The sequence below is a fragment of the Lissotriton vulgaris genome, chromosome 6 (genome assembly GCF_964263255.1).
Source record: "Lissotriton vulgaris chromosome 6, aLisVul1.2, whole genome shotgun sequence".
NCBI classification, from domain to species: Eukaryota; Metazoa; Chordata; class Amphibia; order Caudata; family Salamandridae; genus Lissotriton; species Lissotriton vulgaris.
In genome coordinates this window covers 329317638-329336902 of record NC_141694.1, presented here as the reverse complement: position 1 = coordinate 329336902, position 19265 = coordinate 329317638, and the positions used below count along the sequence as shown (strand labels likewise).

The 19265-nt window shown below is 46.1% G+C and overlaps 1 protein-coding gene across 1 annotated transcript in view; it reads left to right on the top strand.

Annotated features, from left to right (window-relative positions):
* The window catches only part of CPSF3 (cleavage and polyadenylation specific factor 3), a 258178-nt gene that overhangs the window by 42417 nt on the left and 196496 nt on the right, over window positions 1–19265 (top strand). Inside the window, exon 8 of the mRNA XM_086926362.1 lies at window positions 17464–17639. Within this exon, the coding sequence (XP_086782488.1) occupies window positions 17464–17639 (176 nt within the window). The remainder of the gene's footprint in view (window positions 1–17463; window positions 17640–19265) is intronic.

Here is a 19265-nt window from a genome sequence, read left to right as displayed (position 1 = left end):
GCATCTTGTTATGACATGCTGATGTGCAGGTGGTAAAATGTGTGCTGTATTTAATTCTATTTAGAATGATAATTAAAAATCTTCTTTGAATATATTCTAGTTTATTTGTGAAGCTACTTCCACATTGGCAAATTCCAGCTTGTGTCAGAGTTCAGCTTTTTAGGCCTCGACCTATGCCAATGCGCTTGCGCATTGCAGATGTCGAGACATATAGAGGTGGAAACAGGAAAGCTGAACCAGGCGGATTACACAGAGTGCATGTGCCTGTGCACGCCCTTGCCGTTTGCTCCCCGAGCCACCTCCATTATCGCATCAGACCCGCCACAGCAATGCAGAGAGCTTCACACTTCAAAGGAATGCTCTCCCCCGCCCCCATGCCTCTTCTCTCACCCTTTTGCTATCTCCCCCGCCCTCCCACCTTCAGCCTCTTCCTCTGCAGCACACTCTCTCCCCCCCCTTTCTCCTCCTCACCCCAACATTTGTCTCGCACACCACAGGCTGCTGCTCCCCCGCCCACCCAGCAATGCCAAGAGCTATTCCCTCCCACTTACTGGCTCCCCTGCTCCCCCACCCGACTTGAAAGGAAGCCTCGCGCACCACGACCGGGAAAACACACCCACCCATTCACAGCAAGATTTTTCTGTGTTTTAAACGCTCGCTGCTGACATCTTCAGTTATGTAGTAAAGGTCATCAGTTCACAGCCTGGCAGGACCAACTCACACACTTTCTATTTAGTGCTAATTCTTTCACACACACATGCACGCACGCACACTCACAGCAAGATTTTTCTGTGTTTTAAACGCTCGCTGCTGACATCTTCAGTTATGTAATAAAGGTCATCAGTTCACATCCTGGCAGGACCAACTCACACACTTGCTATTTAGTGCAAATTCTTTCACACACATGCACACACACAAACGCGCACACGCACACACACATTCACAGCAACATTTTTCTGTGTTTTAAATGCTCGCTGCATACATCTGCAGTTATGTAATGAAGGTCATCAATTCACATCCTGGCAGGTCCAACTCACACTTCCAGCTTCTAAGGTGGATGAATTGAGTACTGTTACATTGGGTAATAGTAGTTCAATTTCATTGTGTTGTGAGTGCGCCTGCTGGCCAAAATAGACTGCCACATTAACGCATGCATGCAACACATAGAGCCAGTGGTTTAACAGCTACGGCTAAGGGGGATACATTTATCACTTTGTGTGCAGACTAATTACTGAGATTCATGTGCATCGGCAAAAAAATGGAGGCCTACGGGTCGGCAATTCTCATCACATTCTCTGCCTCTCTCGTCATACCGTCACTGTAAATTGCCTGGAATGCGGCTTACACAAAGCCTCCCTTTACCTGGGGAATGCTTCTGAGGAGCACGCTGCCCACAGCGGAAAATTATTAACTCACTCTATCTGTCTATCCATCGCACTCTATCGCCAACACTCTATCTATCTCCCTCCCTCTATCTATCACACTCACTCTATCGCATCCCCACAGCATCACTCAGCACCACAACAGCATCACTCAGGGGCACCACATCACTACTATGCGCTACCACAGCATCACTGAAAGCCACAGCATCACTCGTCGCAACCACAACATCACTCAGCGCCACCACAGCATCAATCTGTGCAACCATTCAACAACAACTGGTTCAAATATGTTCTCTCAATGTTTTAAGCTTTATTACAAATGTCACAAAAAGATGTTAATTCACTTATGTTGGATTTTAGTCACAATAAAATACACTGAACATAATCTTCACAAAAGTTATTTACCAAAGTTTAAGCTATTGCCATTATAAATTAAAATAACTTTTATTTAAGTATTAATTATTAAAAATAAATAAAAGCCATTGTTATTTGTAATATCAATACATCTAAGTCACGTTAATACAATTCATATTGCATTACAAATGCTACAGGTGTCACATTTGCGAAAGTTAAAACTATTGGCATTGTAAAATGACAAAGCTATTAATTTAGCTATTTTCAAAACCAACACATAAATATAAAGTTTGTCATTTACAATACCAATAGCTCCAACTTTCCTAATGCGAGACCTATTGCATTGCAAATGCTTGTTGCTAGGTGAAGTGCTTGGGTGAGCTAGGAGGAATGTAAAGGTTGCTGAAGGACATTCTGATATTCTGTCCAGTGTGTACTTGCACGATGTCTTAATGCCTCCATATTAGCACTTACAAGCTAATGCTTTAAATACTGTGACTCCGCAGGCAAGAAGGCTTTGCTCTACTGCCAGGGGTTGAGTTCCCAATTTATTGTAAATTCTAGATTTACGGGCTTCATGCAAACAATGTATATATTTGGCTTTAACAAAGACCTGCTGCGCAGTGCGGCAGGCAACCTGGTTTTCTAAAACTGTAGTCCTAGATTTAGCAAGGCAAACAAAAGTAGTGCTTTGTCCTTCAAAGAAGATAATAGAATAATCAGTCAACCTATACAACAGTCAATGGAACCATCACCCCCAAGAAAATCAGCCAGGCACATTTTTACTGTTGGTAGTGAGTGATTCTTGGTTTGCTTTTTTATGTAGTACTGTATAAAACTATAGACTACGTTACACTTCCATTAGTTTGCAGAAAGTACCTTAACTAAATTTGTATCATTTTCAGAGAGCATGTCTTATGTACCATTTAACACAGTGACAGCCTCCTGCTAATGAGTCAGTACTATAGCCTTGTTAATATTGAAAGGGCACGCTTTATGCATTGCCATATCAGGTGAATTCAGTCCACCAAGGTATTATTGCATCTGAGACAACCGAGAAGAAAAGAAATAATATAGATGAAGGTGCAGTTCGCCTATATTAATAATTAACATGCAGTCTAAAACTGAGTGACATTTTCTAGACAAAGCCAAGATGTAATAAAACACTTGTTTTCTTTGCTTGGATATCTCAGTACAGAGAGGCAATACTGCATTCCACCCAATGGAATTTCCAGCTTGTGTAATATACTTGGCAATCTGAGACTTAACTAATGTGTGCATTCACTTGGGCCAGTGTAGCCTCATTATGGCCTTCATCTTATAGTATCAATATAGAATGCAGTTGTCAGCAGCTGACCAGGATATTCCTCCATTGATCGATAGGGAAGCACCTCCAGCATTGCTGAATCTTCCTGTCTAACCTGAACCCATTGCACTGGGTATGCCATATGCCAAGTTCTTAAGTGTATGTCACTGAACCAAATCCATAGGGAGGAACATGGTGTCTAGTAAGAGTTATACTCTATTCTAATAGGGTGATGATGCAGCAGGTATTAGTGTGTGAGGCAAAGAAATATAACTGTCTTCGAATGTTGTGCATTGTAGATCAAGTAAGTGGTTTTACCATCCTGCATAACCCTTTTTAGGTCGAGCCTAGCGCAACGCGCCTGTTCTGCTCTAGGAGATGACCTTTTGGAATCTGTCTCCACCTTTCTAACACTTGTGCATGTGGCGGCATCCACCTTGCGGGAGCAAGCAGCGGCGCGCAGGGGCCATCTGTTTCTAATTAGAGTGGCCGCACTTGTTTACATTTGTCTGTCTCGCGTTCACTTTCACTTTCGTGCTGTGCTTGTTCCTGTAATAGTGTATCAAGGCGATGTTTGCGTGCATATATTTCTGAAGAATTACTTTGGGAACCTTGCACTGACCCGTTGTGTACCTGCAGTACTGGCCGCGCCCTTTATCTTTACCAGGTTGATCTAATGAGCGCTATTTAGGTGTAGGGTGTAACGCCTATAGACCTGCCATTTTATTGTCTCGCCTCTATAGTTATTCACAGTAGTCCATGTTATGTTCCGGCGCTTCCCGGAAATTTGTCTTTCAAACTCTCGGAATGTGTCATCTCCTCAGCTTCTGGGGGGGTGGTTGTATAATATTGTTCTGAATTCTCAAACCCATTTTACCAAATTTTGGTTATGGTTATTAATTCACTCTAAGTGGCCCGCACATGCATCCAGCAGAACCAGCATATTAATTAAACTGTCGTTTAAATGTGACAAAAAAGTGCGCACATTATCCAGGACTCGCCACTTAATGACCGTATATGTACCTCAAAAAAAGCGCGAACTGCGACCTCTCCAATTAATTGTTTTTTCTCTCGTTTTTTTAAAATTCTGAAGCATTAATCAGTGTAACAGTAGTCCGTTTCCATTAACTCCCAGTTAAAAGCAAGAGTTAACTGAATGCAGTATTGCTTACCTGTGGCAACAGTTGCGTCCAAGAAAACTTCTAGTGATGTTATCCCTGTGAAAAGTCAAGCAGCAGGGCAGGAACTGCCCATGTGGACCCAGTTACGTCACAGGCCATTGTGATTGGGTGTAAAGAACTAAATCGTTTCCGCCTCGTTTATCTTGAAAACCACATGAGGAGCTTTGATGTCTTGTCCTTTAAAAAAAAAAAAAAAACATTATTCGGCAGCCCAGTAAAGTTATATGAAATGAAGTTCTCCCCCACGCCATCGGCAGGATGTCATGAAGGCCCCCGAGTCAAGTCACCCATATCTCAAATACTCACTGGCTTTGGGCTCAATAGGAGTCCCCTGAGAGGTTGCGGCCACATTACTCCGCAAGGGCCTACTTTATGCTTGCATCACTTTACCGCCTAAGCTAAAAGTCTGTAGCTTCAGTCTGGGTATTTTGCATACTGTAGTGTGCTGATTTCATACTCTCTTAACATTGTACTTGGATTTTGCAATACGCGCATACTCAACTAAACACCTTCACTACAGCTTTAATGGAATAGGAACCAAATCCGCTATTCAAAATCTGATCTCATCTCTCTGCATACCAATTTGTGCTATTCGGACCCTCTACATGCTTTTTATACAGTACCGTAGACACAATCTCTGCTTCCTGCAATCACTTTGTAACCTCATTCTCTTCAAAAAGTGAACCATGAGCATTCTTTCCCATTCATGCTGCTTGCTATCTCCCATCCTTGTATCCCTCTTCCTTACCCTGACCTCTAACCACCATAACGTCACAAGTGCAAATGTAAATGTTAAGCACCTATAATAATGTACTGCATGGCTAAAAACGTATAAGGTCCCAAAGGCGAGACCTATTGGCTATGCCAATGCTTGTTTTCCCGCACTTGGCAACCAACGCTCATCAACGCTACTATACAGGCTCAACACGGCCTCCGCTCTACGGAATTTGTATATATAACGAATTCCCTACCAACGAATTGGTTTCGGCAACTCGACTGGTGCCGCCCTTTCGAAAGTTAAAAACCACCCGATAAGGACCGGGTTGGAATTATCACCGGTTCCCCGACCACGCGCCTTGATAATTAAGATCAGCCCTGAAGAGTCACAGCCACATGTTGTGACGAAGCACGTGTCGGCTTGAGTGATATGTGCAGTGATTCCCGAGTGGTGAACACTGTTGGTGAATAAAACTTTTGAAAACTTACGCTTGGTTTGATCTATCCCTACTAACATTACTCTAACAAGAAATCATTCTACAGATACATATTGTGTGCTCTGGACCTTTTGCCCAAACAGAACGAAAGGGAGGTCTCTGCCCTTCTTTCATTACAGAGGTTAAGGTTTTCCTCTGGCCAAGAAGCACCTACTACGATATCAGGTCAACTAATATTTTACCGTAACAAGTTGAGCACCTAATTTCTGAACACTAAAAAACCGACTCACAGACTATTCAATGCTTGTTTTATAGCTATGATTGAAACTCACTGAAGACCAGATTTGACAATGGAATTGGACACAAATGGGTACAAAAACCTTGGTAAGCAGCAATTTTGTAATGGAGTTCTCATAATAGACAACTGAAATGAATATACCTTGCCAAGACCTGCAGTAAAAATATGCAGGACCCTTTTGTGCTTTTATCCCATGTATATCAAGAGAGGAGGGATCAGTATTTGTTCAACTAGTATTAGGGTAGCGCATCAATTTTCTTCCGTTAACTTTCAAACCAAATTGTTTTGCATAATTCTTACTGTTGAATTCCAAAAACGAGTTGTTTGAGGATTACTTTCAGGGAAGCATGTCATCAGTATACAGCAATCTGATGGTCTTTAGCATACCTCCCCTTAGCTACACAGGCTGGCTTAACGTAGCTGCAGTCTGTTCTGTATCCAAGACTGAGGAACAATAGGCACTCCTGCATGGTATCTCCCTCCAGTATGACCTACATGCCCATCATGAAATATAAAATTGACTCCTGACAAAGGCAAGGAGATTTTTAAAATTGTTAAAACCTTCTCTATCCCATCGACCGTAGTTAGGGATCTCCCTAATTCCACTGAATGGACGCCCAATTAGCGACTTTCTTTCACTGGAAAATTGTGACTATTCAGGACTCCTTCGCAAGGGGTTCTCCCAGGGTGGATCCTGGCAGAGATGACCCTGATGCGGAGATCCCCGCAAGAGACACTCCTGCTCTTCTGCAGTTCCCTTAGCTGCTGTCGAAAAACATCCCTTGATATCATCAAGGGTCTAAGTCTGGCTCCCCTGCCGACCCTTGTTCAGATAAATTGCTAGCATCGGTGACCACGGTTGTAAATTCTCTGCTCAATTTAGTACTCCACTTCTCTCTAACTGCTGGCCATATGCCTTCCATTTTTAAACATGCTAAATTGTTGCCGTTAATCAAGAAACCCTCAGCGGATCCTAAAATACTAGCAAACTACAGACCCATATCGCTTCTGAGGTTTTAGAGAAATTTGTAAATGCTGATGTGACTGATTATGCTGAAATAAATAACCTTCACATTAGTCAGTCTGGCTTCAGAGCGAACTATAGTACTGAAACTGCTCTACTGGAGGTCTCGGAACATGTCAGGGAGAAGCTCGATCAGGGGGGCAAAGCTGTTTTGACTCTATTAGATCTTTCGGCAGCCGTATTTATTTATTTATTTGTAAAGCAGCAGAATCGACCCCTGAAGGGGTATTTCTGCGCTTGGAAGGGCAGCATGTGGAAAGCGGTCTACTCAAAATCTGAAGCAAAAGAGGTCTTGAGCTGTTTCCGAAAATGAAGATAATCCGTGCACTGTCTTAGTTGCAAAGGAAGCATGTTCCAATAATGGGGGCCCAGATAGGATAGGGACTTCCCGCCCTGTCTGGTCCTTTTAATTCCAGGTACCTCGAGTAGGGATTTGGATCCTGAACGGAGAGACCTCTAGGGTGTATAAGGGATGCATTTTTCAGCAAGGTAAGTGGGGCCAGATTTAAACAAGGCCTTATATATAGTACAACAGATCTTGAACTGCACTTGCTCCCGTATAGAGCTGATAAAACAAAGGCCGGGAGGCAGTCCTAGGGGGGGGAAGGGTGGGGGGCGGGGACTTTTTCCCCACATTGCACTGAAGAAAATTACTCCTCATCCATTGCGAGATACTTCTCATTCCTGAGGAGAAGGTGGCCTGCACTGATGGAGAAAACTTTGCAAATGGAAAGAGCAACTGGGTATCGTCAGCCTAGGAGATGGGGGTAAACCCACAACTCCTTAACAGGTTGGCAAAGGGAGCCACATAGATATTAAACAAGGTCGGGCTTTGATACCGTCCTGCATGACTCTCTGCTGGAGAGGCAACGAGAACTTGGAATAGGAATCTGTGTTAGAATGGCTTACCTCCTTCCTTGACAATAGAAGCCGGAAAGTTTTGACCCCTCCCATTGCGGCCCCCATCCTGAAAGTGGGGGTTCCTCAGGGCTCTCTATTGAGCCCCACTCTTCAACTTATAAATGTCCCCTTTGGCCCCTCTGGCGGAAGTGTTGGGTCAAAAAATAATCTTGTATGCTGACGATGCACATCTTCTCTTCTCTTCACTTGTGACAAGGGAGCGAGGGAGCGGACTATGAGGGTGAGAATATTAGAACATGACCCACCAAGGTTTTTACGTGGCTAAGGAGGTATCAACTGAAATGCAATCCAGAGAAATCTGAAATAATTTTCGATGTATCCCCACCGTCAGAGTGGAGTCGTCGGTGGATATGTCCCCTCCCCTCCCTTCGCAACAACAAAATCTGTGCATTATGATAGATTGTACTCTCTCGCTGAGATCTCAAGTCGGTTGTAAGCACCTGCTTCTGCCTCCTGCGCAAGCTGAGGAAATATCTTACCCTTTTATAGGTGGACTACAGGAAAACTGTGGTCCAAGCGTTGGTCACTCCTAGATTTGATTATGCTAATGTCCTTTACCTGGGCATCCCGAATACCATCTCAATTGTCTGCAGGTGGCACATAATGTAGCTGCTAGAATGATTTTCATGCTTAAGCCCAGAACTCTTATATCCCGGCTCCTCAAGAAGCTACACTGGCTACCAGTAAAAAATAGGATCAAATTCAAGACGCCGGTGCTATTTTTCAAGGGCCTGTATGGTAATGGCGCAGGATATCTCAGAAGTAGAGTTTCCAAATACACGCCATCGAGAACCTTGAAGTCCCTAATATACAATGTGCCAGGTGTGGAGGTAGTTCTTTTAGGTTTCGGGGAGCCCAATCCTGGAATCCTCTTCTGCTATCCCTCAGAACTGTGACAGCCCTCGCCGTTTTAAAAAAGCTGGTTAAAACCTGCCTATTCCGCAACTGTCGCTGTAGTCCTAAGATTCTACCTAAACCTGGCTTTTTTAACAGCGAGGGGCTTTCATGCAGGATAGATGGGGACCATGAGCGCCAAGACACTGTCTGAGTAGCTGCGTGCTTTATAAATGATCTCATTCATTCATCTTCTTATTTGTGACAATTCTTGACTAAGAGAGGCAAATATTAAATCTTGTTAATGAGTATCTGAATCGTACTTCTTACCAGCACTGCACATAAAGACATCCGAGTCCCAAATGCCTTCCATCTATCAAATAGGTAGACTTCCATTTGCAAGTGATTAACTTTTGCGGCAACATGAAACCCTCAACAATGGTTGACGCTATCAAACAAATGGGTGGGTTTGTCTGATTGAATTCCAACTGACCCCTAGATGAATGTTTGGAGGGATTTTATTACATAGGTTAATCAGTATTAATGAGTGTTGGACCTGCATAGCCCAGAAACAGTGTAATAAAAACATCTTAAATGCTCAGCTGTAGTTTGTCCCCGATCCTATTCTTTCTCATAAATCGCTTTGAAAAGAGGACTGCAGCACTCTCAATTGACTTTTACAAGTCTTAAGCAAAGTCTTACGGGACAAATAATGTTGCTTCATTGTAAGTGGGTGTAGTAAAGTGCCCTTTTTTGACATGGTCACCCCCACCTTTTGAGTGGTAAATGATGCAATTTTGTCAGAAGTGCACTGGGTTCCTGCTACCCAGGTCCCCAGTACCGGATCCCCTATCCTAAAACTCTACAACTGTCGCCCCCCGCCACCCTCCACCCCACACACACACAAACCTCCAAATGGCAAAACCTTTAGCATGCCATTAAATCCCTAGTAAATGGTACCTCGGGTATGGGTACTAAAGAGGGTCCTTGCAGCCCTAAAGCAGGGTGCATTATTTTACATGTGAGGACATACTTTGATTAGCAGATATGCACCTTTGATGTTCAAGTTCATTCTTGACATTGCCAGTGAACAGAGAAGCTATCATGGGCATATGTACCGGGTACTGGTGATTACAAGTTCCCCTCCTATCTGATGGCTTCACTGAAACTAAAGATGTTTGGTATCCAACATCTCATAATTTTTTTTAATTTTTCAAAAAAACCTTTATTGAAGAAATTGCACATCAGGTTACAAGGTATATAGGTGGAAGTCCACACTCAAAAAGGAGAGAACACATCTGGTACATTCTTCATAAGAACAAATTGTGCATAGGCAGCCCACAACAATCCACAGAGGGGAATTACAGAGGCCGGGCCAAGAAGGGCTTTGGGGGGGCGCCCATGAGAGACCATGTAGTGGCAGGGGAGGCCACAGGGAACTAGCAGAGCACATAGAGGGGGAAGCAGCACACTACGAGCAATCGTCGGCACCCACCGCGGGCAAAGAGCCGACAGGAGGCGCGGGAGAGGCTGCAGATGCCAACACGTTCCGGCTCAGGAGGTAAGAAACAAGGGGGCCCCAAATATCAAGCGGCCGACAAGTAACCAGCATCAAATACCTGAATTTGGACAGAAGCGTCTGACCGCGCGCTGCATCCTCAAGCCAATCGCCGACCCTAGCCGCGGATATCAAACATCTCATCTTGACAACCTCACACTGATCCACTGATGGACTTATTAATACATGCACCCAGAGGGTGCCTTAGAGGTGCCCCCTGAGAACATACCAGTTTTCTGGCTGACTGGTATAGACAAGCCTACCACCACAGACCGGTTTCTGCCCTCCACACTCTGCAGGTGAGAGCCCACACTATGAGGGCAGAAACAATGCCTGCTGCTGCCATAGGTGTTGTCACCTCCTCCAAGCAGGCGTAAAAAGATTCTCCCGCCTTTGATATGCAACCAAGGTTTCCCCCAGACAAGGATAATGTAATGCCACCCCCTACCCAAGGGCCAACTGGCACTGGGAGAGGTGGGGAAACTAGTGAACATGCCTCTTGATTAGCTAGCAGGCTATTTTTACCCCAAGGAACTAGAATTTCATAATCTTGGTTTTTGGTGGAATTGAGGTCACGGAGTCCGGGTTATGCCCACTTTCCACAAGAACTGGTCCTATAGGGGCCCTAGTTTTGACTACCACCTGCCACTCAGTTAAATTGAGTATTTAGGTGGCATCCCTGATGCCAGGAACTCCGATTCGTTGAGCCAAGAAGAAGAGGACCAAAGAGTCCTTAAAACGAGAACTGAAGGCTTGCTGTGGACTTTTCTTGAGCCAAACCCTACCTGCCTGCTCCAGTCTCGACGTTGGTGAAGAAACAGACTTGTCCTGCAGGTGAGCCTCTACCAAGAAACCCGGTATACTGCCAGCCCTTTGCAATACCAAGAAACCCGGTAAACTGCCAGCCCTTTGCAAATTGCCAGCAATCTCTCTTGGAGTAGAGGAGCTACTCGTCTGCAGGTACCAAAACTGTAGAGTCTGGTTTACTGTGCTGCTGCATCGTGGTCATGCCAAGGCAGCAGGCGCCCAGGAATAGGTCACCGAGCTCCCGGAGGTCAGATCTGTCTTCCCACCAAGTGAGAAGATGCCAGGACCAACTGAAGCCACACCACACTAATACCCATGGTACTGGATCCCTTGCAGCAACCAAAGCCTGTTTGAGTCTAGTTCAGACTATGACACCGAGCAGCCGCCGAGGGTTGTCTGCACCGCAGAGACCTACTGCCACAGTGACTTAGCTGTCCTGATTTCTGCACCCTCAATCCAGCAAGACAGACCTGCGGAAGAACCTGCGACGCACTAGCCCAGCCTACCTACACCCTCTGCACCAGAGCACCCCGGCCTGGGTTCGTGAGAACAGACTGCTGCCTTGTCCTCATGACCCTTGTGAGCTGAGCCCCCTCCACAGCCTGTTTTCAGTCCCCCTCCCTCCCCCCCCCCCCCTCGGTGTAGCATTTAGGGATATCAACCCAACCAGCACCTCTTTACCCCGGCGCCCCAAGGGAGGTAAACTCTAACTGCTGGTGGTACTTTGGACCTTCCCCCTCACCCTCCTCCTCCCCCACTACCTCAAGTCCTGAAGGGGACCTCCTGGAAACCTACGGCAAGTACCTGTGTGCTGTATGTCTCTCTCTCTCTCTCCCATAGGAAAGCATTACGTGTAAAGACTCATTTAAGTGAACATTTTACATACCTGTGAAATTCGATCTTTAAAAAAAAGTTCTACCCTATGCCCACAAAAGCTGTATCCCTTACCTATAAACTGTTTAACAAGTTGCCTGATCCTATGCAATACCTGCGGCTGGGTTGGGAGTCGGACCTGGGGACCATGGCAGATGAGGACTAGCGCGACGTACTGGCTTCTAGAGAAGTGGCTATCCCTATGAGACCGCGCTTAAGCCAACTGAAAATCCTCCACCATGTGTATTTTGATGCAAAGCTTCTGTTTAAGCTGGGTAGGAGGCCTCCTTCCTTATGCTTACAAAATTGCAACCAGACAGTCGCCTTCTTCCATATTCTATGGGACTGTGCAATAGTGGGGCAATACTGGAATAAGGTCACAAAACAGATGGAGAGGGTGTGCGGCAAGACCTTGAAGGCCTCCTCCCCAAACCCCCCCCCCCTAGCTGTGCCTCCCATATGTGTGGGAGGCCACTGACCTTTCAAAGATTGAACTAACAAGGGCCTCACTGGGATGGGCCATTTCAAAACGCAACATTGCGCAGAAATGGGGGGTGGGGACGGCCCATGTTTGCGAGATCCGGCTATTGATATGGATAGGGCAATGATTGCCGAAAAGGACATGTTTAAATATAGAGGGTGCCCCAAGAAATAGGACCATAAGTGGGGAAAGTGGAACAAATACAGGGGTGATACATATTTATCCCCTTCAATTGAACTGCAACATGCAAGATGCTTATTACTGGGTGAGCCTGTGAGTGATGTGGCGACCATGCCCTAACACATGTAGTTGCAGACCCAATTGCAAGAAGGCACCTGATATACGTGCTGTAAGTACTTGCTTGCTTATGAAGTTTTTGATATCAAAATGAATGCAAAAATAAGCGCTATTTTTATCTATTGGGCATTGATTTACTTTTTTGACTGTTATTTATTGCCCCGAAGTACAAAAAATGTTTAACACTACCCTTTGATAAGCATAAACTCTTCGCCCAATTACGTCAAGTGAAGTCAAGAGATTTATATAGCGCGCTACATACCCATAGGGTCTCAAGGCGCTTGAGGAAGGGTGGGGGAATTACTTGTCGAATATCCAAGTTTTAAGTTGCTTTCTGAATGCTAGGAGTAAGGCGAAGGTGAGTGGGAAGAGAGTTCCAAGTTTTAGCTGCCAGGTAGGAGAAGGATCTACCTCCCATGGTGGTTTTGTTGATGCAAGGTACAGTGGCAAGGGCTTGGTTGGAGGATCGTAGCTAACGGGAGGGGGTGTAGAAGGACAGTCGTGTGTTGAGGCATTCGGGTCCAAGTTCGTAAAGTGCTTTGTGTGCGTGGGTTAGGAGGCGGAAAGTAATCCTCTTATTTACGGGGAGCCAGTGGACGTTTTTCAGGTGACCAGAGATGTGTTCTTTACGCGGGATGTCTAGTATGAGCCTGGCTGAAGCGTTCTGGATGTGTTGGAGTTTTTTCTGGAGTTTTGCGGTGGTACCGGCGTATAGGGTGTTTCCGTAGTCCAGGCGGCTCGTGACCAGTTCGTGGGTGACCGTTTTACGAGTTTCTGTGGGGATCCAGCGAAATGTTTTTTTGAGCATGCGAAGAATGTTGAAGCAAGATGATGAAACGGCGTTGACTTGTCTGGTCATCGAGAGTGAGGAGTCCAGGATGACGCCCAGGTTCCGTGCGTGGTCTGTCGGGATGGGTGCTTTTCCAAGGGCCTCTGGCCACCAAGAGTCATCCCAGGCGGAGGGGGAGGTGCCTAAGATGAGGACTTCTGTTTTGTCTGAGTTCAGTTTCAGACGGCTGTGCTTCATCCACTCGGCTACTTCTTTCATTCCTTCGTGTAAGTTGGTTTTGGCGGTGTTAGGGTCTTTGGTGAGTGAGAGGATCAGTTGAGTGTCGTCAGCGTAGGAGATGATGTTGAGGTTGTGTTGGCGAGCGATGGCCGCAAGGGGGCTCATGTATACGTTGGAGAGGGTGGGGCTGAGAGAAGATCCTTGTGGCACGCCACAGATGACTTCAGTGGCCTCTGACTTGAATGGTGGGAGGCGGACTCTTTGGGTTCTTCCGGTGAGGAACGAGGTGATCCATTCCAGTGCTTTTCCTTGGATTCCGTCGTTTCTGAGGCGCTGTAGAAGGGTGCGATGGCAGACTGTGTCGAAGGCATCGGAGAGGTCGAGGAGGATGAGGGCGACTGTGTCTCCGTTGTCCAGTAGAGTTCGAATGTTGTCTGTTGCAGCGATGAGTGCGGTCTCAGTGCTGTGTTTGGCTCGGAATCCGGACTTTGAGGAGTCGAGGGATTTGTTGGTTTCGAGGAAGGCGGCGAGCTGGTTGTTGACAGCTTTCTCGATGACTTTGGCCGGGAATGGAAGAAGCGAGATGGGGCGGTAGTTTTTCAGTTTGGTGGGGTCAGCTGTGGGTTTTTTCAGAAGGGCGCTGAGTTCTGCGTGTTTCCAGCTTTCCGGGAAGGTGGCGGAGTTGAGGGAGCAGTTGATGACATCTCGGAGGTGTGGTGCTATGATGGAGTCTGCTTTGTTGAAGATGTGGTGAGGGCATGGGTCAGTTGGGGATCCTGAGTGGATGGAGTTCATCAGGCGGATGGTGTCCTCAGTGGAGATTGGGTTCCAGTCGTTAAGGATGTTCAAGGGGGGTGAAGGTCCTGCAGAAGGTTGGGTGGGTTGGTCTCCGGGTCGGTTGTCGAAGCTGTTGTGGATGTCTGCGATTTTGTTGTGGAAGAAGGAAGCTAGGGAGTCGCAGAGGGCTTGGGAGGGGGTGATGTCGTTGGAGTTGGCTGATGGGTTGGTAAATTCTTTGACAATGTTGAATAATTCCTTGCTGTTGTGGGCGTTGTTGTCTAGTCGGTCTTTGAATGCGGCTTTCTTGGCAGACCGAATTAGTTGGTGTATGCGGGTGGCGTTTTTGAAGGCGTCCCTGGTGCTGGTGTTTAGGTCTTTTTTCCAGGTCTTCTCGAGGGAGCGACAGAGTTTCTTCGATTTCTTAAGATCATCGTTGAACCAGGAGGCGTTTTTGCTGCCTAGTTTGATTTGACGTTTTTTCAACGGTGCTAGGATGTCGGCGCTGTTGGATAGCCATTGAGTGAGGTTAATGGCTGCTTGGTCGGGGTTTGAGGAGTGGGCGGGGGGGTTTAGAAGAAGCGATGAGGAGATCTGGTCGGTGGTGATTTTGTTCCAATTTCTTCGCAGGGTGGGTTGAGGATGGTTGTGGATTGTGGTCTTATTGTAGATAAAGTGAACGCAGCTGTGGTCCGTCCAATGAAGAGCTGTGGTGTGACTGAATGAGACATGTTTGCTGGAGGTAAAGATAGGGTCGAGTGTGTGACCTGCAATGTGGGTGGGGGTAGTGACAAGTTGTTTGAGTCCGAGGTCGGCGAGATTGTCCAGAAGGGTGGTGGCGCTGCTGTCATTGCTCTTTTCCAGGTGAAAATTGAGGTCTCCCAATAGAATGTAGTCCTCGGAGGGGAGGGCGTGTGGGGTGATAAAGTCAATGATGTCGTCACTGAATTGTGCACGGGGTCCTGGGGACCTGAGTGTGGTCTTGGGGTCGGTGTGGATCTGGAAGTGGAGGTGTTCGGTGCTGGCAAGGTTGACGTCTGAGCTGGTTGAGATGCGGATGGAGTTCTTATGGAAGATAGCGATGCCTCCTCATGTTTGCTTGATGCGGTCCTTACGGATGATCTTGTATCCTTCCGGGATGGCAATGGTGATGTCTGGGGCTGAAGAGGCATTCATCCATGTTTCTGTTAGGAAGGCGACGTCCGGAGAGATGGTGTCTAGTAGGTTCCAGAGGTCGATGGCGTGTCTGTGGACCGAGCGGGGGTTGAGCAGGATGCATTTTAGGTGGTTGGTGTCAGGTCTCTGTTTGGTGTTGGTGGATGAGGAGTTGGTTTTGGTGCTGTCGAACTTGCAGGAGTTGCAAGAGAAGGGTCCATGGGTGTGTCCAGGAGCGGCTTGGGCGCAGTTGGAGAGTCGGCCGGGGTTAAGAGCTAGGAGGGTGGAGGCGTTGTAGGTAATGCGGGAGGGCTGGGCATTGCGTGGACCAGGGGGACTGGCGCTGGACGCGGTCCAGGCGCGGACGGGCGTAGACGGGCTTACCTTCGGCGCGTCCGCAGCGCGTGGACGCTGCGTGTTGGGAAATCAGGCATTCATGGATAGTGGAGGGGGCGGAGCGTGGGAGGGGGATCTGGGAGGCGGGAGCGAAGGGGGAGGGACGGGCTGCAGGCACAACAAAATGGACTGGGAGATAAACAACAACAGGACCGTGAAATGCGAGCTGGCGCTGGAACACGGGCACAATAGCAGTTTCAGTTAAGTGAAAGCAGTGCGCAGCTTTCCTAGATGCTATATGCAAATCAGGCTAAACAATGCGTATAAAACACAATTCACGTAGTAATCACACTTTAAGCAGGGTAATGCTGAGCGCTACGCAGACAGAGCGGGTGCAGATCTAATTAGTGCAAAATCAATAATGCCAGAGGTGGGGGAGCAGCGCTACGATACCACAATCAGCGCTATGGTTCCAGGAGGGAGGGTGGAGCGGCCGCCTCACACGGAGTCAGGCAAGAGCATTTAGGGCTAGATGTAGGTGGCTAAATACCGTTCGTTAACGCCGAAATTCGGTAAATTTCTGCGTTACCGACCGGTATTTAGGCATTTGAGATTTAGGAAGGATTCGGTATTAAGGAATCTGTAATACCAATTCCTTAAATGCAATATAGGTACCACTTAAAACCGTGCACCTCAGCTTTAAGGAATCGCTATTTACCACCAACTCAAAGTTGGTGGTAAATAGCGATTTCCTTTCAAAAAGCACTTTTTTTGCTTTTTGAAATGTGCCATGTGGCACACATCCATGCCCTTAGGGCATGCATGTGTGCCATATGTGCACACATGCACATTTCCCGGGTGCAACAGGGTGTCCTTTGGACACCCTGGCACCCTTGAAATACCTCCTAGTATTACAAATTCGGTAATACCGAATCGGTAATACAGAATGTCTTCCCATTCATTCCTATGGGCTTCTAAGCCCATAGGAATGAATGGGTAGGTATTCGTTATTACCGAATCTCAATTACCGATTCAGTAATAACGAATATTAAGAATTCGGTAAAAAAATACTGAATTCTTACTTACATCTGAAATACCGATTCCTAAATACCGAATCAGTAAAATTCGGTATTTAGGAATCGGTATTTCCCAGTTACCTACATCTAGCCCCTAGTGTTATATTTTTTTTGCTCTCTAAACCAGTAAGGATTGGCCGGACTCTCTACAAAGTGTACATCATTTTGGTGCACTATATAGAAAGCCAGCTTTCTACACTAGGTAGGGTTTCTGCTGCTCTTCCTGATCTAAATGTTCACTCTTTGCAACTTTTCCTCCACTACAAGTTGTTCTGTGGCATATTAGAATCTTTTCGAAACAGTTTTTCACAAACTATCGACTGTGAATGTAATGGCCTTCTCCTGACTTTAAAATGGCTAGTCCCATTGACCAGGTTAACATTTCTATTACTATCCCTTCCACTCTAAATTGACTATATAATGTCAAGACTTCTATGGCAGCTCTCTTCTCTGTACCACCTAGAATAGTTTCGGACTCATGAACTTAACCTCTTGACCCCCCCCCCCCCCCCCTCCCCTCCCCTTCCCTTGAATGTGCTTTTAAGCATACATAACAGAGGGCTAGTGGTGGGCATATTGTGGTTGAAATTAGGTTATATTTTCTGCAGATTGTGAGAAGTTTGTTTTTGCAATTTCTTAGACGAGTACTGGCAGAACCACCCTGAACTCCATGACATCCCCATCTACTATGCCTCATCGCTGGCAAAGAAGTGTATGGCTGTGTACCAGACCTATGTCAATGCTATGAACGATAAGATTCGCAAGCAAATTAATATCAACAATCCATTTGTCTTCAAACACATCAGCAATTTAAAGGTGAGTTTCTCTAGGAACCAGCTGACCTTAGTTATGGTGGGTTTATCCTCGTGATTCTTTGTTTTACTTGTTTATTTCGTTTTTAAGCATTTGGATGCTTCAGTGTTAATTTAAAATAAGTATTGTTTCATTTTTTGAGAGTCTCCTTGGCAAGCTGTGGGCTGTCTCTGTTCGAATGGTTTTCATTGTAGGCCCCATGTTAAGACATTCTAAACTTTCATTCTCCTGTGGGTCAATCTGTGAAGTGATGCTCAAAGTGAGGGAGTGCAACATGCTTCCATCCAGCAAATGGTGTGCCTGTTCTCATTGTAGTGACCACGTGTGTTTGGGCAGATGTTGTTCATGGAGCTACTGGTTTATCAGCACTGCTTTATTCACTCACTTTGTGAGTAGTTTTCAAACTTCTTTGAGGGGAAAAAAAAAAAGAAAAAAAATAGCTACAAGTTTATTAACCCTCGACCGGTGTCTTTGAATTTTAACTCGTATATCTCGCCTCTGGAAAGAGTCCACTGCATGCTGTCTGTATTTGGATCCATTTCCTTAGAGGAGGGCAAGTTGGCTAATCTTGGTTGCAAGTCAGGTTCCCCTTCATACTTCTGCCCGCCTTGTATATTGGCTTCTGCTGTGGACAGGTTTAATCATGTGTTAAACATGTTTTGTAACACTGCTTAATACAGCAGGGGTCCGCAGAAGCAGGCTAAGGTTGTTCAAAACACTTTCTGTAGCCATGGCTAGTCTGGTTAATTGCAGGTGAATTTCGCGTCTTCCTGCCACTTTGAAAATTCTGGAGAAATTAATCAACCACAAACTATCGAGTATCTGGAACATGACTGTCTCCTTCAACCTGCCCTATAGGGGTTTAACCCCAGATACAGCATGGAAACTGCTTTGCTGGAGGGAGCAGAATCTATTAAGATCTTGTTAGAGCAGGGTCAAAACCCTGCCTTTCTTTTTCTGAATCTGTTTAAGGTGTTCAACACTATATACCATCATGCTGCAGCACCTGGCTGATTTAGGCATTGGTTGATTAGCCTTATGGTGGCTACGATCCTTCCTTGATGATGGAGCTCAGTCTAAAATGGTCTCCTAATTCGTATCTTGTAGTAAACTGTCCCACGTGGCACATCTCCTAGCCCCACATGATTTAATGTGTACATGACTCCTTTGGCATTGTTCATTCATTATTTTGCCGTTGAGGTGATTTCCTACGTCGGTGATACACAGCTGGCTCTGGGATCAACTCTGTCTTGTCAAACGTCTTTTATAGCCTGTTTCAAGAGTGTCTGTTTGGATGAAGCACTATCATCTTAAATGCAATGCTGAAAAAATAAAGCCTTGTTCTTCTGCAAGATTGAGAAGACCTAGGCTAACTACTGGTAAATTAACAACATGGCCCCTTCCCCAAAGTTCTTCTGTGCTGAGTAATCCGGGGTAACATTTGACGGTGGATTGTCTCTCCGCCTCCACATACTAGCAGTGCCTGGATCATGTTTTGTACAATGCACCCTGTCTGGAAATTCCTGGAAAATTATAGTGCATGCCCTCATTGCATCCAGATTGGACCATGCGATCAGTTTCTTTCTAGGACTCCCTTCGTATCTGCTTCAGCAACTGCAACTTGTATAG